The sequence below is a fragment of the Zeus faber genome, assembly GCF_960531495.2.
Source record: "Zeus faber genome assembly, chromosome: 13".
In the NCBI taxonomy this organism is placed as follows: domain Eukaryota; kingdom Metazoa; phylum Chordata; class Actinopteri; order Zeiformes; family Zeidae; genus Zeus; species Zeus faber.
Window position 1 is genome coordinate 851,600 of NC_137198.1, and position 18,750 is coordinate 870,349.

Genomic DNA, 18,750 nt, shown 5'->3' on the forward strand with positions numbered 1-18,750 from the left:
ATTGATGCAGCCAATGCCAGAGTCATCACAGTCCAGTCGGCTGAAGCTATTCTCTCAGTAACTGATCCATTTCAAAGATTCGGACGCTTTCACTCAGGTCGACTCCCGACAAACAAAAACCAAACAGTCGAAGTGAGAAAATATCAAGTTTTCCTTCAAGGATCCCTTGAGAGGGGCCGACCACGCCCTCCTGCCATGTCCAAACTAACCCAACTGGTTGAGAGCTTGGCTTACGGGCGCGACAGACGCCGTACATTCTTTTACAGAAAACAATCTTCAGCCTTTGTGGATGTTTTCCAAGCGGACACCTGCTGCCACCCCGCGCTGGGAGGCGGGTGGAGAATTAACCACAATGTTCACAGCCGGAGCGGAGCGGTGTTCCGAGCGGATGTAGAGCCTTGGAGACGTGCAGTTCAAGCTGATCCCGGAGCAGCCTGGTGCCAGCGGTGCTGCCAGAGGGGACAGGAAGAGGCTTTTACCTTCAAAAGGGTTCTAGGTTCTAGGTCTCGCTCCGAGGCTCCGCCCGGGGCCCACAGGGGGCCCACAGGGGGCCGAATCAACCTGAACCAGAACCCTTTTAGTTTTGGCGTTTGCCAGGTAAAAGTTTTCAACAAGAGAAAATATAGTTTCGCTAATAACAACAGACAAGTCTTGTGACTAACCCCACCCATGCAGAGCTACCCCGGCTTCAAAAAAAACACCACCGTCTAGCGACAGAGAAGCTAATGCAAATGCATTAGTCTGCACCGAGGTTAGAAATATTGTTTGTGGGCTTTTTTGTTGTTGTTTTGTTCACTGGCGACAACAAAATCTTACATCCCAAAAAACCCCAAATAAGCGGAAAAGATAAAGAAAAATGAATTGATTCACCAGCTCAAAGGACTTCACGACTCTGCCCGCACCTCGGAAAACGTGCGGTCGCATATGAAAGTGGAGCCTCATAACAGTCTTAATTCAGCGGCAGGAGGGATTCGAACCGCAAAACAGGTGGTTTTACATGAAAAAATGAAGGTGTGAGAGGAAGCCTAAGCCCCGCCCCCGCCTCCTCCTCAGATGTAATAAGTGGGCGTGGCCAGCGGACCGGAGGAGGGGCCGTGAATGAGGACGTCCCCCCGGTAGACGGGTGGGGACCAGCGGAGATGTTTCTCCAGGAGAGGAGGAAGAAATCTAAAGGGACGTGATGGAGCAAAGCAGCCTTCATGGACCAAGTGGCCCTCCGCCCTCCCATTCTCTCAGCCTTCATCCTCCCTCCTCCATCCTAACATCCTTCAATCCTTCTATCCCTCCATCATCCCATCCCTCTCATCCCTCCTGTCCTCCAATCCTCCCATCTCCATCCTTTATCCCTCCATCCACCTACCCCTCCATCCGTCATCCTAATATCCTCCCATCCTCTCAACCCTCCATCCTCCAATTCTCCCATCCCTACATCTCCATCGTCCCATCCCTCTCACCCCTCCCGTCCTCCCAGCTCCATCCTTCTATCCCTCCATCCTCCCATCCGGATGCTCTCAGAAGAATGAAAGCAGGCGCTGGCATTCCAAATGAACAGCTCTGTTCTGAACAAGTCGTACCGCCCTGCTTGCTCCTCCTCTCTCTCTTTCTTAACCCTTTCTCAAACGACAAGAAAGAAAGGAGGGAGATGAGTCGTGGCTTGAAAAAATGGCGATTTCATGTAAGATCTTTGTTCCCGAACACCAGGTTCAGATTGATGAACCGCACACACTCCATTTACCACGGGTTGCCGTTACGGCCGCTGACCAACTCTGCCGTGACCACTGGATCATCCGCCAGTTTGTTACCACGGTAACAACATCCAGCGGATCCCCCACCGGACGTGGACTGAACAGCGCAGGGCTGTTGCATTCTGGGTATACGGTGGCAACACTTAGTCACCTATGGATTACTGGATGTCTCTCTCTGTCTGGAAGGTCCTATCGATCCGGTCAGCGGATCCATATGGACGATGGGGGAGCACCAGGCCGTGTTCTGCACCAACCAAATCAGTCACTAAAATGCCAGTGGACTTTGTTTCTTTGCTCCGGTGTTTTCTCTGGAGGTGTCTCTGAAGCTGGAAAAGCTTCAATTGGGGGAGGAGCGGGTGGGGTGTCCAGCAGGCTTGGGAATTAAATCTTAATTGAATTGGGGAACACTGGTCTCGACCGAGACCAGTGTTTGACAAGACCATGATGCATTTAAGCGACAAAGTGAAATGCAGAGAGGCCTTTTCGAGGAGTCTGTACCCACATTTTGTTCGCATTGTGGGCCACCTGGACTGAGAATGCTGCTACCCGACGGGCTAACCTGTTAGCTGGGGGGTTGTGCAGACCACGGGGAGCACCGGGATACAAATGTGCGCCCGGGATCGGAGGGAATTCAAGCATTTGTTTGTGAAAAAAATGAAACAAAAATAACCAGATCAGCAGTAATAACTTAAGTGGAACATGGAGAGCGGTTGCAGTCTCTCAATTAGTTGAAAAACTACGGGACGACAAAATCTCATCTAGCAGCTGCGGACACCTCCACGCAGGAGGCTGCTCCGACAAAAGTCAGGTTTTTTTTTTGTTTTTCTTTGTTTAAAGGTTTTGTTTTCCTTTGGGGGTGGGGGGTGTTGACTGAGGGTGAGTCGGGTGAGGAGGAGGTGGGTGCCCCTCCGTCTACCCGACCCCACGCCCCATTTCCAGTTCCAGTCCATCAGTTCGAGGAGAGCCAGAAGTTCCGTCAGGAGGGCAAAGAACAGATACTTCAGTTCTCCATGCAGCGTCCCTCCTCCAACCCTCCCTGGGAGACCCCGTGCTGCATCCCAGCATGCATCTCTCCCCTCGTTGGCCGGTCTGGTCTGGGTTTCGGGAGGGGGGTGGGTAGGGGGTGGGGGGGTGTCAGATGCAGGTGGAGGGCTGCGCGGTGGGCTGCTGCTTGCGACTCCTCAGGCCTCCCGACTTCTCCTTGTAGCCCACGCACATTTGCTGGGAGACGTCCACCAGGGCGCTGGCCACCGCCAGACCTGCAACAGAACACAGCATCAGACCTTAAGGTGGTGTTCTGGACACGAGGGCGGACGGAGAAACACGCACACACTTTGATGATGCAGCTGCGACGACTACGAAACAAGACTCTGAACGCGGCCGACCATCAACTCAGGACACTCTTCATTAAAGACGATAAACAAGCAATGGAATTCCACTCAGAGGTTCTTCTCTCTGCTGCTGGATCCATTCAGCCTGTAGGTCCAGCCATCCCACCGGACGCGCTCCCACGAATCACACAGTCCGAGGTGCTAGGACTATTAGCTCCTTAACTCCTTAATCTGGAAGTAAACGCAGGCCCAGATGCTGATAGGCGCTGTTTAAACAACATGTTTAATATGTGTTTAAACCGTGAACAGTCCAAGGACGCTCTCATGCTGCGCTCCCGCGGTCGCCCGCAAAGCAGATATTCAAATAGACGGTAAAAACTCCACCTCCATCAGTGGAACCTTCCCCCAAAAGTTCTTATGTTCCTCCACTTAGACGGAGAAAACAAAATGGATGTTGTTCAGGGCCTGACAATACTAATTGTCCTGTTGCTAATGGCAACCAGATTTGGGTCATCGTGGTTTGCTTGCCCCGTGATACTGTATGTGTCAAAATAATAATACTTTGACATCTGCTTGGAAACTGAAAATGTACTAATCAGGGAACTACAGTCAATCGATTTTTGCAGCGTTAGGGTTAGTTAATTAATATAGGGTTAATTAATATACATTATATATAGTATTTCCATTGAATGTGGGTTTTTATAAATATATGGGATCAATATCACTCAATTAGTAATTGATTACAATTCGGTAAACAAATCTGATGCCTGCATGCAATCTGATGTACTTCTAAGAGTTTGTGTCGGGCCCTGTTGTTGTATAGGAAACGTCTAAACGACCCCAGAGAACCGACCAAACATAACGACGGGTCCAGAAGGGTTAGTGCCCAAATCACTGTCCCCACAACTGATCTTATTCCTCCCAGAACACAAAGTAACTTTTTGTCACCGCCTTTCTGTCACCATAGCAACGCCTACATGACATTTTCAGTCTTTTTCCGCCGTTGTCTTGTTCCGCATTAACGTGCAGTTTTTTTATTTTATTCAAAGCCGTAACATGGACACTTTGGAACGTGGGCGTGGGCCTCTCCGTGACTACGGCTTTCGGACCTTTTCACTTCTGTAAACCAACAGTTCCTGTGACTGTAGCAACCCGGATATTCATTACATGTAAAGCTCATCACCACCGAAGCTGCAGTCTATCTGCAGCGGTGGAAGAAGTACTCAGAACTTTCTATCAAGTACAAGTACTTCTGACAGACAACTCTTAGATTTAATTTAAAATGATATTTATTTATTTAGCATAGTTTGAGTTTGGGCTCTACTGGCGAGGTGTACATAAAACATGGACGTGCTTAATGAGCTAGAAATATCACAGCGATGAGCTTGAATCCCCCCATTAAATAGAAGAGTAGAGCCCATCAGGTGGTCGTAGGGGAGGTGGAGCGAGTGCAGCGACACAGCAAGCAAAGCAGCAAGCAAAGCAGCAAGCAAAGCAGCAAGCAAAGCAGGCGGGGAAAGAGGCACTGGCTGCTTAAATAGGCCGGTCCATATAAGGGCGTGGAAGCGTGTGGCGCAGTCGAGTTGTCTGACACAACTAGCCCCGCCTCATAAATACCCAAGCGGTGTGATGTTATGTAACATATGATGTTTCAGTAGGGTTTACTAAGGCCAATTCTACTACCAAAACCAATTAAAAATTACAATTTTACCACAAGAAGTTTTTAAGTCTGTCTTTAGAGAGGCAGCGAGGACGGGGGAACCAGGGGAGTGCACTGCCGCTCAGTCTGAAAGTTCTGTAGTCACGCGGCTAACTGGCTTGGAGCTAACACTACGTGCTAATTAATGAGGGCCAGAGGCGTGCCAGGTCGCCGGGATCGAACCGTCTGAGAGAGGGAGGGAAGAACAAAATAAAGGAAAGTAAAAGTACATATATACGAGGGAAAAGAGGGGAAGAAAGGTCCTATCCCCAGACAGACCTCCAGGGAGAGAAAGAAAGGGGACAAAGAAGGAGAGGGAGAAATACAAACAGACAGCAAGAAGGAGAGAGTTTATTCCACATGATATCTGGATTCCAGTGGCTGTAAACTCCAGGTGGAAAGGTTGGATCGTGCATTTAACCGATTAATGGCGCAATTCATCGGTTTCCCTCCCTCAAGACTGAGGCTTGTAATCAGCAAAAGAATCACTAAATCACCAAATTTATGTAAAATCAACTCAAAGGAAGTATATTTTACCTCCAATAATATTGCTTAGGCATGTTTTTAATTGCAAACACAAACTCTTCCCTGTGAACTACGGTATTACTAATTAAATAACCTTTACTAAGCTAAACACATTTACTAATGATGCAAAATCAGAAAAAACAAGGTGTAAATGTGATGTGAAAAAGGAGTATTCTGAGAAAATAATGAGACAAATAATAATCATAATAATAATAATAATAATAATAATAATAATAACAATAATAAAAAACTTGAGTGCAGTAGTACGACGTCGGGGGTTTTGCTGTTTTTGAGATGATGTGGAGATTAAATTTGGCTTTGAAACAAACTTTCCTCCCGCTCCATCAATAGCAGCATCAGGTCAGTCGCACAGGAAGTAAAACGTAAATAAAAATAAATAAATAAATAAATAAAGTAAATAAAACAGAGCTGAAACCCCCTAAAAACAGAGCCGTCAATCGCATAAAATGACCGCGTTTATTTTCCCAGCTCGAAGATAGTATACACCAATCAGCCACAACATTAAAACCACTAATAACACTAATATTGTGTAGCTGCCCCTCGTGTCCCCAAACAGCTGTGAGGTGGAGGCAGTGACTCCACCAGACTCTGAAGGTGTTCTGTGGTATCTGGCACCAAGACGTTAGCAGCAGATCCTTTAAGTCCTGCAAGTTGGAGGTGGGGCCCCCATGGATCAGGCTTGTTGTTCCAGCACATCCCACAGATGCTCCATGGGATGGGACCCTAACCCCACCCATCCACATAATGTAGAAGAAAAGGTGATTCATTACATTACATTTCATTCCATTTAGCAGACGCTTTTATCCAAAGCGACTTACAATTGTTCAATCACCGACGGACGCAGCCATCAGGAGCAATTAGGGGTTAAGTGTCTTGCTCAAGGACACTACAGCATGCTAGCAGGAGGAGCCTAGGATCAAACCAGCAACCTTTTGATCACTAGAGCACCAGCTCTACCGCCTGAGCTACCATCCCCATCATTCATTCCCCATTCATCAGACCTCCACCTTCTTCCATTGCTCCATGGTCCAGTTGTGATGCTCACGTGTCCATTGTAGGTGCTTTCAGGGGTGGACAGGGGTCAGCATGGACACTGTGAGCGCTGCTATAGCAACATTCACTTTTCAGCCACTTGTGCTACAGTAGTTCTTCTGTGGCATCGAACCAGACGGGCTAGACTTCACTCCCCACGTGCATCAATGAGCCCTGGGCCCCATGACCCTGTCGCCGGTTCACCAGTCGTCCTTCCTTGGGGCACTTTTGGTAGGTAGGTAGGTATATAACACTATATATATATATATATATATATATATATATATATATATAATATATTACAGTATATATAGAATAATATATAACAGTATATATAGATAATAATATATAACAGTATATATATAATAATATTTAACAGTATATATATAATAATACATCCCACATTGACAGGTGCCATTGAAACCAGATGATCCATGTTATTCACTTCACCTGTCACTGGTTTTAATGTTGTGGCTGATCGCTGAATATCAACTATTACGCGGCTCTGTGGAATACTGGATTCTGATTGGTCAATAGCAGTAATCAGTGGTCAATTATTTCTCAGTAATGTTCGCTGTCTGTTAATAATGACCATTGTCACGGGCAACCACTCCTGGTTTCACGTTCCTTGTATGACTCTGCCTACATGCTAATGCTAACAGTAGCTTGTGGCGCCATCTTATGACACTACATAGAGACTATAATGACGACTTGAAGAGATGAATTTGGATTTGTCCAATTTAACATTAATAACAGTGAAGAGGTTTGTTGTTTTGAAGGTGAATAGTTTGGAAATATAGGACTATTTTCCTTTGCGGAAGTGAAGAGGCACCACTGTTTGTGCCGCCACAATAGGCACGGTGGTTTTAAAATGATTTAAAAATCAATATTTCTTCTCAATGCATTATTTTATGGACTAAGTATCTGTGTAATAACCATAATGCATGTTATGTAATGTAATAATGTGCAGCCAGACGGTCATTATTGCAAAATAACCTCTTTCAGAGTGAACATCAAGATAGCGACCGGCGTGCTGCACACTATGGCTCACATATATGGTTGATGATGGTCTTACGAACACATCTCCAACATAGAAATTGAACTTGAGAAGGACGTTCAAAGACGTGCGGCTCCGCCCTCTTACCGGACTGTCCTGGGGGGGGGATGCCGCCGCTGCCTCTTGGTAATCGCACGAAGATGGACAGCACGGCCGCCTTGTTGCCAAAGCATGGCTCCAGGGCGATGGGCTTGGGTACAGTCTGGGAAACACACACAACAAAGATAGAACAAAACATGACAACACAACAAACAACAACAACACCAACAGGGGAACTGCTGCATATCAGCAGGCGACGAACCGCCCAAATCCCTCGCACTCGCCAATTTCCAACACCACCGTCGCGGCTTTGGAGCTGATCTGGCTTTCTGCACCTTCCCTTATTTTAAGGCAAGACAAAACATACGCACGCACACACACACACACACGCACTGATCCCCCCCGCTGGAACATTATAGTGACAGCGCTGGCGGCGTGCACGGCAGCGTGCACGGCGGCGTGCACGGCGGCTGGTTATCAAGCAGGACACTGTGCTGAGCGCCGAGCAGAGATTTTCTCGGGGAAGCAGAACGTGTTGGCCGTGCATGTCTGTCACTGCAGGCGCCGTCTGACAGACCTCACCCTCACCCTTCCTCACCCTCCCCCCATTTCTCCTTTTCTTTTCTGCACATTGTCTGTTTCAGTAGCTCCCTTCCCTCGCCATCGCAGCTCCCAATCAGGAGACGCTCAAGAGGCTCAGATCTTTACTCTGTTTTCACATTGTCTCACATCAACAGCCCAGAAAAGCAGCATGTTAGGAGCCATTTTAATTCTGGGGGACGGTTTGGATCCAGAAAATCTCTCTCCCCACAAACGGTCTCATCAGTCGGTTCAGTGGTATCTCAGGAATTTTCTGGGAATTCTATTTATTATTTCAATGGTCGGTTCCAATCAGGTCGGCTTCGACCGGGTTTGGGTCCGAATTGCAATGACTCTGACATACTGTCAGTACCCATAACCCGATGTCACGTAACATGATGTGACGTGACGCAAAATGACATGGCGTAATGCAACCCAACGTGTTAAACGGTACGTGGTCACATAATGTGACCCGACGTGATGTGGCATAATGTAACGTCCGTGATAGAAAAATGTTATATTCTATATGAAGTATTCTGGCCAAAGGCGAAAAGGCTGACACATGGTTAACATGTTTTTCAACTCTAGGTTTGTTTGAACTGGAGCTTGTATCTAAGTCCAGAAGGGAAAAACAAGATAACCAGGCTAAAACCAGACTTAATCATAATCAATAGTTACCAGGGTTACCGAGGTTAGGTAAATAAGATGAGTTTACACTGATACACTGATCATTCACAGCATTAAAACCAGTGACAGGTGAAGTGAATAACAGTGATCATTTGGTTCCAATGGCCCCTGTCCAGGAGTGGCATATATTATTATTATATATAAAAATACTGTCATTATTATTATATATACTGTTAAATATTATGATTATTATATATATGCTGTTATATATTATTATCATATATATACTGTTATATATCATTATTATTATATATATACTGTTATATATCAAAATTATAATATATATGCTGTTATATATTATTATTATTATATATACTGTTATATAATATTATATATATGCTGTTATATATTATTATCATATATATACTGTTATATATCATTTTAATTATTATCATATATATACTGTTATATATTAAAATTATAATATATATGCTGTTATATATTATTATTATTATATATATCTAGATATTATTATTTAAATACTGTTATATGCTATTATTATATACATATTGTAATATATTATTGTATATATTATTATATCTTCTCCATCATGTGGATGGGTGGGGTTAGGGTCCGATCCCATGGAGCCTCTGTGGGATGTGCTGGAACAACAAGCCTGATTCATGGGGGCCCCACCTCCACCTTGCAGGACTTAAAGGATCTGCTGCTAACGTCTTGGTGCCAGATACCACAGAACACCTTCAGAGTCTGGTGGAGTCACTGCCTCCACCTCACAGCTGTTTTGGGGACACGAGGGGCAGCTACACAATATTAGCGTTATTAGTGGTTTTAATGTTGTGGCTGATTGGTGTATACTATCAGTATCAGCCGATCAGCCATGGCTATGCCGTGGCTGATCGGTTTAGGTCCTTGTTAATTTTCAACTAACTGTTTGTGCGTAATCGACACGCCCCTTGCGGCCGCCTGCATGTCAATTAGGCACATTTGGGTATTTTTCGAGCTTATAGAGCTTGTGCGTAATCACCGGGTGTCATGACATTTCACTGCATATATATACGACCGTATGTCTATGTATGTGACAAATAATCTCTTGAACTTGAACTTACCATTGCATTTTGTAGCTGTTGACCATGGGAAAAAGAGACATGTGACAGGTTACATAGTCATAAGACAACGGACAACTTTTAGAGGCCACAAAGCCTCACCTCCGTTGACAGAGGGGGCGGAGAGAAACTGTGGCATCATTGTTCAAAGTGTATCGTTGGATTGTTCTTATATTTTGCAAGATAGATTCTGTTCCGGTAAAACACAACGAGAGGAGTTTGTTCCTGATGGCGAGGGGGAGGAATCTCTACGACACGTGACCCAACGTGATGAAACCTGAGGTGACGTGGGGTCACCTGACGTAGCATCATCCCATGAATGAGAATCTGCTCCTTGAACTCTGCTGCTGCTGCTGGAATATTTATGTTCAGCTTGAAGAAAGAACAGCAGCGGAAGAGGAAACCAGGCCCCACACACACACACACACACACACACACACACACACACACACACACACACACACACACACACACACACACACACATACACACACACACACTTCTACATTTCCGCAAAAAGATTTTTGTTCACCTCCTTACTTTAATTACAAGGTATCTCTGGCTTTCACGTAAACACTCACGTAGGGACAGGAAGTAATGATATTCTGCCTTTGACCCATTTTACACATTTATTCTCATTCTCTGAGGCTTTACCTCCACAGCAGCATCGTCACACTGCAGAGTGAGGGAGCGAAGGGGAGAGAGAGAGGGAGGGGGAGTGTGAAGGAGAGAGAGAGAGGGGGAGGGAGGCAGTCATGGAGAGGGAGGGGGGAGTAAGGAAGGAGAGGGGGTGAGGGAGAAAGAGGGAGATAGAAGGAGGGATGGAGAGAGAGAGAGAGACAGTGGTGACATGTCACGTAATGCTGCGAGGGAGACTCACTGTGTGTGTGTGTCCAGAGGTTGCACATTACCAATGTTCACATTTCACCGCGTTTCTCAAAACCAAGATGTCTTTTTACGTCTCTCTTCGTTGGTGTCACTGCAGAAGCTTCGGTCGTTGGGTGCTAAATATTAAATATGAAACTCGTTATGTACTACTCGATCCATATATTCATATATTTAATAATTAAACATTTTGTAATACTTTATTATTTAATTGTATGTAGTTATTAACTCTAAAGCAAAACGTACTTTCTCAGTGTGGCTCTGACGGTCGACTGTAGCAACACACGGTGAAACAAGACAAGCAGACAGACAGGTTGCTGCGAGCTGTCTCTCATGCAGTGAAAACCAGCCCTTCACGTTTGTGTCCCCTTCTTACATCACTTAGGGCCTCATTAGAATTAGAACCGCCCTCCATGTGAGTAACTCTAGCCACGGCCTCTGTTGGCTGCACGGACCAGCACAAATCTTTAAAAAAAAAGATGAATTAATAACAACGTTTCGTGAAAAAACTGCAGACGGTGGAAATGTAAGAATTTAAAATATAGTTCTGCTGTTTCTTCTTCTTCTCAAAAAAAAAAGGGATGTGGCAGACGGACGGTAGGCTGCGGTGCACGCTGTGCCTTTCTCCAAACAAAGTCGTGTTTTTTTCTAATCGTAGATTCATTCATTTTACAACGTTTATATGAAAAAAAAGAAATGTGTGCGGAGTACGTGTCTCGCTCCAGCCTGGAGCTCGGCAACGGAGCGGGAACAAGCTTTCAAAGGAGGAGCAACGGGATCCTTTATGTCTCAGATGTTGGTAAAACCGATGAGGTGAAATACGTGAACGCTTACAAATCACATACAACAGAACCCGGAACTTGTTCTCAAACCCCATTGGCTCACAGAGCTAGGGGCCTCAGGAGGGAGGCTCCACCCACTGAAACAGAGCGTACGTTTTGAAGTGACTGACTGGCCTGCACTCTGTGAGCCCCACAGGGAGGACATTGATGGGCTCACAGAGTGCATCACGGACTATATCAACTTCTGTGTGGACTGCAATGTCCCAGCTCGGACTGTCACCTGTTACGCCAACAATAAACCATGGATCACTAAGGACATTAAGGCCATCCTGAACGAAAAGAAGAGTGCGTTCAGAGATGGCAACCGTGATGAGGTGAGGAGAGTGCAGGGGGTACTCAAACTTACAATCAAGGAGGCAAAAGACAGTTATAGGCATGGGGTTGGAAGGCAGTGCGGACCGGGCCAATGAACTGAACCTATTTTTCAATAGGTTTGATACTGCGGCCCATCCCCCACAAGTCTCTGCTGCTGGCTGCTCAACAACAACTGCCACTTCATCTCCCCCTACTCCTCCTCCTTACAGACCCCTTGTTTGCTCCTCACCGCCTCAATTCACACCCACCTACTCCACCCCTCCCCCCTGCTCTACATCATGTCCTCCACAACCTGAGGACCCCACCCCTCCCCCAACTGTCACCTCTACAGTGTCCTTCACGCCTGACCTGGTGAGAAGATAGCTGACGAGACACCACTCCGGCAAAGCCACAGGCCCCGACGGTGTATTTCCCAGGGTCCAGAGGGTCCCTGTGCTGTGGAAGACGTCCTGCCTCGTTCCTGTGCCGAAGACGTTGTGTCCCAGCAGCCCTCAGGACTACAGACCGGTGGCTCTGACGTCCCACATCATGAAGACCTTCGAGAGGCTCGTCCTGGAGCAGCTAAGGCCTATGGTCAGGCCTTTCACTGATCCACTGCAGTTCGCCTACCAGCCCCGCCTGGGAGTTGAGGACAGCATCATCTACCCGCTGAACAGAGTCTACACTCATCTGGACAAGCCGGCGAGCACTGTGAGAGTCATGTTCTTTGATTTCTCCAGTGCCTTCAACACCATCCGTCCGGCTCTTCTGGGTGAGAAGATGGCTGCGATGCTGGTGGAGGCCCCCATCGTGTCCTGGATTGTTGATTACCTGACGGCCAGACCATAGTATGTACGCCTACAGAACTGTGTGTCTGACAGAGTAGTCAGCAACACTGGGGCCCCACAGGGGACTGTCCTCTCTCCTTCCTCTTCTCCCTCTTCACCTCAGACCTCAACTGTTGCACTGAGTCCTGCCACCTTCAGAAGTTTTCTGATGACTCAGCAATAGTTGGTTGTATTAAAAAGGGTGATGAGAGTGAATACAGGACTGTTGTGAGCAACTTTGTCACTTGGAGTGAGCTGAACCATCTGCAGCTCAATGTGACTAAGACAAAGGAGCTCATAGTGGATCTGAGGAGGGCAAAAACACCCGTGACCCCTGTTTCCATGCAGGGGGTCCCTGTGGACACTGTGGAGGAGTACAAGTACCTGGGGGTGTACTTCAATAACAAGTTGGACTGGACCAGAAACACAGAGGCAGTCTACAAAAAGGGCCAAAGCTGACTATTTCCTACAGAGGCTGAGGTCCTTTAACATCTGCCGGACGATGCTGAGGATGTTCTATGAGTCTGTTGTGGCCAGTACCATCTTCTTGGCTGTCACATGCTGGGGCAGTGGGCTGACGGTCGCAGACAACAACAGACTAAACAAACTAATCAGGAGGGCCGGTGATGTCGTAGGAGAGGAGCTGGACACCCTGACGACTGTGGCAGAGAGGAGGATGCTGTCCAGGCTTCAGTCCATCTTGGACAACGTCTCACACCCTCTCTACGACGCACTGGCCCAGCAGAGGAGCACCTTCAGCAGAAGACTCCTCTTACTTAGATGAACCACAGAGCGCCACAGGAAATCATTCCTGCCTGTGGGCATCAATCTCTACGCCTCCGTCAGAGAGACACGCCCTCTCTGTAACCTGACCCCAAAACACGGATATCCACTTCTGCACCTTCTTCTTTTTGCACATTTTAACTGCACATTTTACACTTTACCATGTGTATATAGATATGTTTATATATATATTTATATGTAAATATGTTTCTTAATAATTATAATATGTTGTATGTAAATATGTTGTATGTAGATTTGGAGCTGTAACAAAAGTAATTTCCCCCTGGGATTATTAAAGTATTTCTGATTCTGACAACACACTCCTCTGCTTCCTTTCCTCTCTTCCTCCATCTCTCTTTACTTCCTTTCCTCTCTCTTCCTCCGTCTCTTTCTTCACTTCCTTTCCTCTCTCTGGCAACTTCACGTGACTCCATAAAAACAGAGCAGCCGCTCAACAACAACATTTATCTCCGTCAGCAGACACCCCCCCACCCCCCCACCCCCCACTTCATTTTGGCTCGAGCAGCGGCGAAGGTAAAAAACACAACAAAAACAGCACCACCCTCAGAAATTCAAATCAATTATGCAGCGATTTAAATTGCGCGTGTGTGTGTGTGTTTTGTTAAGTAAAGGGCCGGCGCCGCTCCTTCAGAGGCTGCTGGTAATAGCATTTCACAGCGGACGCAGCGCTCTGGAGAGTTATCAGGCCCGGCCAGGCGTAGCGGCTGAAGGTGTCTTTAAATGACCTGCGCTAATTAGCAGCAGCCTCAGTAGGCGCATGCCAACAGGCAACATGGCCGCCCGGCGAGGGGGACGGGGGCCCCTCTAATCCATGCCGTTATCCACGTTATTCATCTCCACTCTAGGGCCCCGGCCTTCCGGCCCCGCCCTCCACTGCCCAAAATAAATAGTGTGCACAAAATGTCATGCAAGTGTCTGAACAGTATGTGAAAAGTACCAGGATACATCTGGTGAAATCTTGTAGTATTTAAATACTGCCAACTACGCTGGCGAGCGTATCCCTCAATGTGCTGCGAGAACAAGATGGGGCTGAAAGTTTCTAAGCAGCGTTGTCATGACGACCCTCAAGGCGCTGAAAGAGAGGGGAGCTCTGATGTGACCACGTAGTACGTCCAAAAACACGCTGTTCATTTTACTGACATACTAAAGTACAATGGACATGTAGTGTGTACTATGAAGTGTGTAGCGTGTAGTGTGTACAGTGTAGCGTGTAGTGTGTATATACCGTATATGGTTGTAATTCTACAGGACCAATCGGTTGTTTCCATTGAATCAATAAAATGATGTAAACTCTTCTTCGTTGTGGAACCAAAAGCTCTGCTTGACTGACACCGCTCAAAGTCAACACTGACCTCTGCTCTCTCTCCCTCCCTCCCTCCCTCTCTTTCTTTCTCTCTCTTTTGTTCTTTCTCTCTTTCTTTCTTTCTCTATTTCTCTTCTCTCCAGGCATGCAGGTGAGTTCCTATCACCTGTTGCTTGGTTTTTCGGTGCCTGACCCTTGACCCCCGCCCGTCCAGCGGTTGCAGCTCCTTATCGCTGTGCGGCGTTTTCTGAATGGACCAACATGAACACTAACAGATAAACATGGGCTCCCCTCACCCCCACCCCCCCCCTCCATCACATACCGTACCCCCGCCCCGGCCCACTGCAGGAGGCGTCGCTCGCTGATGATGGGCCACAGATGTGGAGACTCAGTGCAGTGGATGTCTGGCAGCCTCCACGTCCCGAAGGTTAGAAACAACTTTAATTATATTTACCATCGCTGGGACACCTCTGCCCCACCCCACCCCGCCCTCCACCCTGCTAACAGCAGAGTGGAAACAATGGACAGCAGCCCCACCCCACCTGCCAGTGGCTGGTTCTGAGCTGGGGGGGATCTAAATGAGATCTCTGCTCCCGGACTGACGGGGGAGGTAGAAGAAGTGGAGAAGAAAGGAGGGGAGGAGAGAGGAGAGATGGGGTGGGGAGGAGATAAGGAGAAAGGAGAGGGGGAAGAGAAGCAGGAAGGATTGGAGGAGAGAAGGGGGGTAAGTTAGAGGGAGGATGGAGGGAGAAGGTGAAGAGAAAGGGGGGAGTTACTAAGAGCCAATAGAAGGAGGAAGGAAGGTGGAGACGATGTCAACAAAGAGAGAGAGAGAGAAGCCAACAGGGTGTTTGGAGGCGTTCCAGGGAAGGTTCAGCTGAAGTGCCACCCCCACCTCCTGGAAGTCGACCCCCGGAGCTGAGGGGACCGGAGCCATCCCATAATTTACTGCTGCACTGCTAAGCGCGGGGCTCGTTCACCATGGCGTGCGCTGAATATTCCGCCCCGTTGTTCTGTATCTTAGCTCTAGATTAAATCTGTTCGGCTGCAGCTTCCTCCGCTGGACTCTCAGCTCTACCCGCAGCTCCACCCTGAGCCCGTCCCCACAACATGATTCGCAGTTTATTAGTCAGAAGCGCCGGTTGCCGGGCCGCGAGCATGGCAGCATGTGTCCCGGGGCTGCCCCCTGTAGGTGGACGAGTCCAGTCATCGGTGGGAAACCTGTAGACAGGTCGTTCAAGTGGATCCAGCACAGCTCTCCGTGCCTCCTTCCTCCACGTCAAACTACAACAGTGTGGGGACGGGGCACGGCCACAAGATTATTTTCTGCGCTTGACGCATGGAGAGGGTGCGATCGGGGAGAAAGCCACAGAGAACGTGTCCCCGTTACGCACGGGTTCTGGGGCTCCCCGTAGCTGGCGCCTATGGTCTGTACCGTCGGAGGAGCTGCCGGTGAACAGTCAAACATTGGCATCGAACAAGCAAATCCCATTTGACCGACAAAGTTCTGAGTTGGGTACAGCCCTAATGTTTCCACCATCTGGCCCGGTGCGAGGGCAGGAGAACAAATCCAAATATGCATTATGAACCAAGATCTCCCTCCAGAATGTTTCTAACCATTTTTGAACACGGAAGCCCCAGCCAACAAGATTTGGGCAATTTGGTCACCATATCTTATCTTGTCAAGCACCTCGCTCTGTTTGGTTGCCCCAGTGTCGTCAACCAGAGAAGCCCGCTCCATCTCCATGACTTAGAAACTTCCACGATGGAAAATGACCTTTTCCTGGGCGGGTTGATTTACTTTGATGGTGAAACAACTGAGAATATTGAAATCTGGATTATAATAATATAGGATCATTATCACCTGGTTCATTGGTTCAAATTCTGCAACCATTTTTTAGTGTGGATCCCTGCATTCCCAAACAATTTGATGTTAGAATAATATTATATATGAATTCATATTCTTTATAATGATATATAGTTATGAATTTTTTGAATACAAATTTTGTTAAGTTTTTATGTAATAGTTATAAATACATAATTTAAATAATCAATAAATAATTTGATTCAATTTTTAAATAAATGTATTAAGTTAAATCAATGAAATCAATAATTACAAATACTGCCTCCCCCTCCCAGTTTCTAAATAACAGCTGAAGACCATGCCAGTGAATGTTGAAAGCTGCAAGCCGTGGTTATGGGGTAGAGTCTGCTATTTTTGGAGACACTAGACCTGTATGAACCTTCAGTTTCTTCCTGTTTTCCAAATGTTCTAAAAAACCCTCAACTCCTGTTGGTTCTGCAGCCGACGAGCATTAAGCTCTAAGAGTGGAATTACGATAAGACGCAACTTGAAAAGTAGAACTTCCATGGCAGCTGCTCCCTCTCTCTCTCTCTGTTGAAATGTTTAAAACCTAATTCCTCTCATTCCTCTAGTTGTTATTCTGCAGCTCTGCGGTGCCGTCCGTCCAGGTTTTCGGTGGTTCTCCATTAGAATTCTGTGCTGGCTGCTGGAGCACGGTGCTCGGTGTCGAACCCGGACCGCGGAGCAGGTCCAGCGCTCGCACCATCCTGGCAGCGCCCTCATTAGGCCTCCCGGACCCTGCTGGAGACTCCCGCTGGAGAGAGGCCGACGAGAGAGACCCCCCTACACTTCAAACTGCCAATGCTGAGCGTGCACAATTTGGCAAAGGAAAAGAAACATACTAATGAAGTGACCTCGAAAAGGTTCAAATCTCTGCAAATGACACAAGGCAGATGGAGAGCAGAGTGTGTGTGTGTGTGTTAAAGGGATACTCCAATTTTATGGGGGGATAATTCGATTTTTATAGTAGATATTATATTGTGCGTATGCTCTAGAGTAGTTAATTGAGTTCCAGGATTCTTCAGACTAGGGGGGAAATCAACAGGGATGCCGTTGCCGTTGTGAAATGTGGGTTTGTGAAGCCCTCTGAGACAATACTGTGATGGAGGGCTATTTAAATAAAATTGACTTGACATGAGAGGCACTGCAGAAAATCATGAATATTTATTGTTATTATTTTTTTGGTATATTTGATTGATCTGCAATCATGTGCATGCGATATTCAGCCAGCTTTGGAAAAATGTCTGTCGTATTTGGAAGAAAATGCCTAATTCTATATATTATTGTGCCTAATTGTGTATACTAATATTAGTGATAATAATATGATTCATACTACTTACCTATAACATTGATATCTGTAATATTAATATTAGTAATGCTCTATTGAGACCAGCAGAGTTTTGATGCTCCCAACACTGAACATCTTTCCTTATTTTATTAATATTAACAATGTTTTCTAAAACTATAACATACTGTATCCTGTTCATACTGTAATGTATTGTTTTCTTGTTTTCAGAAATCTTTTCAGGTGAAATGATTGCACCCTGTTGGTAGATAAAATTGACTGTTTCAGGTATTTATTCATCCTAAATATAGTTTTCCTCTCTAGTCTTTTTCTGGCAGATTTCTTTGCAGCGGGGGTCTGAGGATAGACAGCTCTCCTGTCATCTCAGACAAACAACACATCTCCGGAATTTACGCCATCATTCTCAACCCAAAAAAAAATAATAATAGAAAGAGACAGTGGCGTAAAATAAGGAAAAGGTTGATGCTCACCTTGACGTTTCCTCCAATCAAGTCAGGTGGCTCCTCGTCCGTCTCCAAGGCGACGTTGACGGTGGCGAAAGGTCGACTTGCCATCTGCTGCATCTCCCTCAGCAGTTGCTGTGGAGAGAGGGAGGGCCGGTGAGGAGGTCAAAGGTCAGTGACAGGTAAACAAAGTCCGATTATTCTTCACATGAGATACCTGCCAAGACTCAGACAGGAAGTTAACCAAACGCCCTTCCCCCCCTCACAGATGGTTGAACAGCCCTTCAAATCATGATGCGGTCTGGACATAGCAAGTAAGTAAGTAGTCCACGTTTTTAAAATCCACTGTGTGTGACCACAATGGGGCGGGGGTAGGACGACAAATGAATTGAACATTCCACTC

The 18,750-nt window shown here is 46.7% G+C and overlaps 1 protein-coding gene across 1 annotated transcript in view; it reads right to left on the reverse strand.

Annotated features, from left to right (window-relative positions):
- Positions 1–1,491: 1,491 nt before the first annotated feature.
- The window catches only part of atrn (attractin), a 154,134-nt gene continuing 136,875 nt past the window's right edge, over positions 1,492–18,750 (reverse strand). Inside the window, exons 27-29 of the mRNA XM_080012760.1 lie at positions 18,375–18,482; positions 7,498–7,612; positions 1,492–3,004 (exon numbers count right to left, since the gene is read on the reverse strand). Coding sequence (XP_079868886.1) covers positions 2,880–3,004; positions 7,498–7,612; positions 18,375–18,482 — 348 coding nt within the window. The 3' untranslated portion in view covers positions 1,492–2,879. The remainder of the gene's footprint in view (positions 3,005–7,497; positions 7,613–18,374; positions 18,483–18,750) is intronic.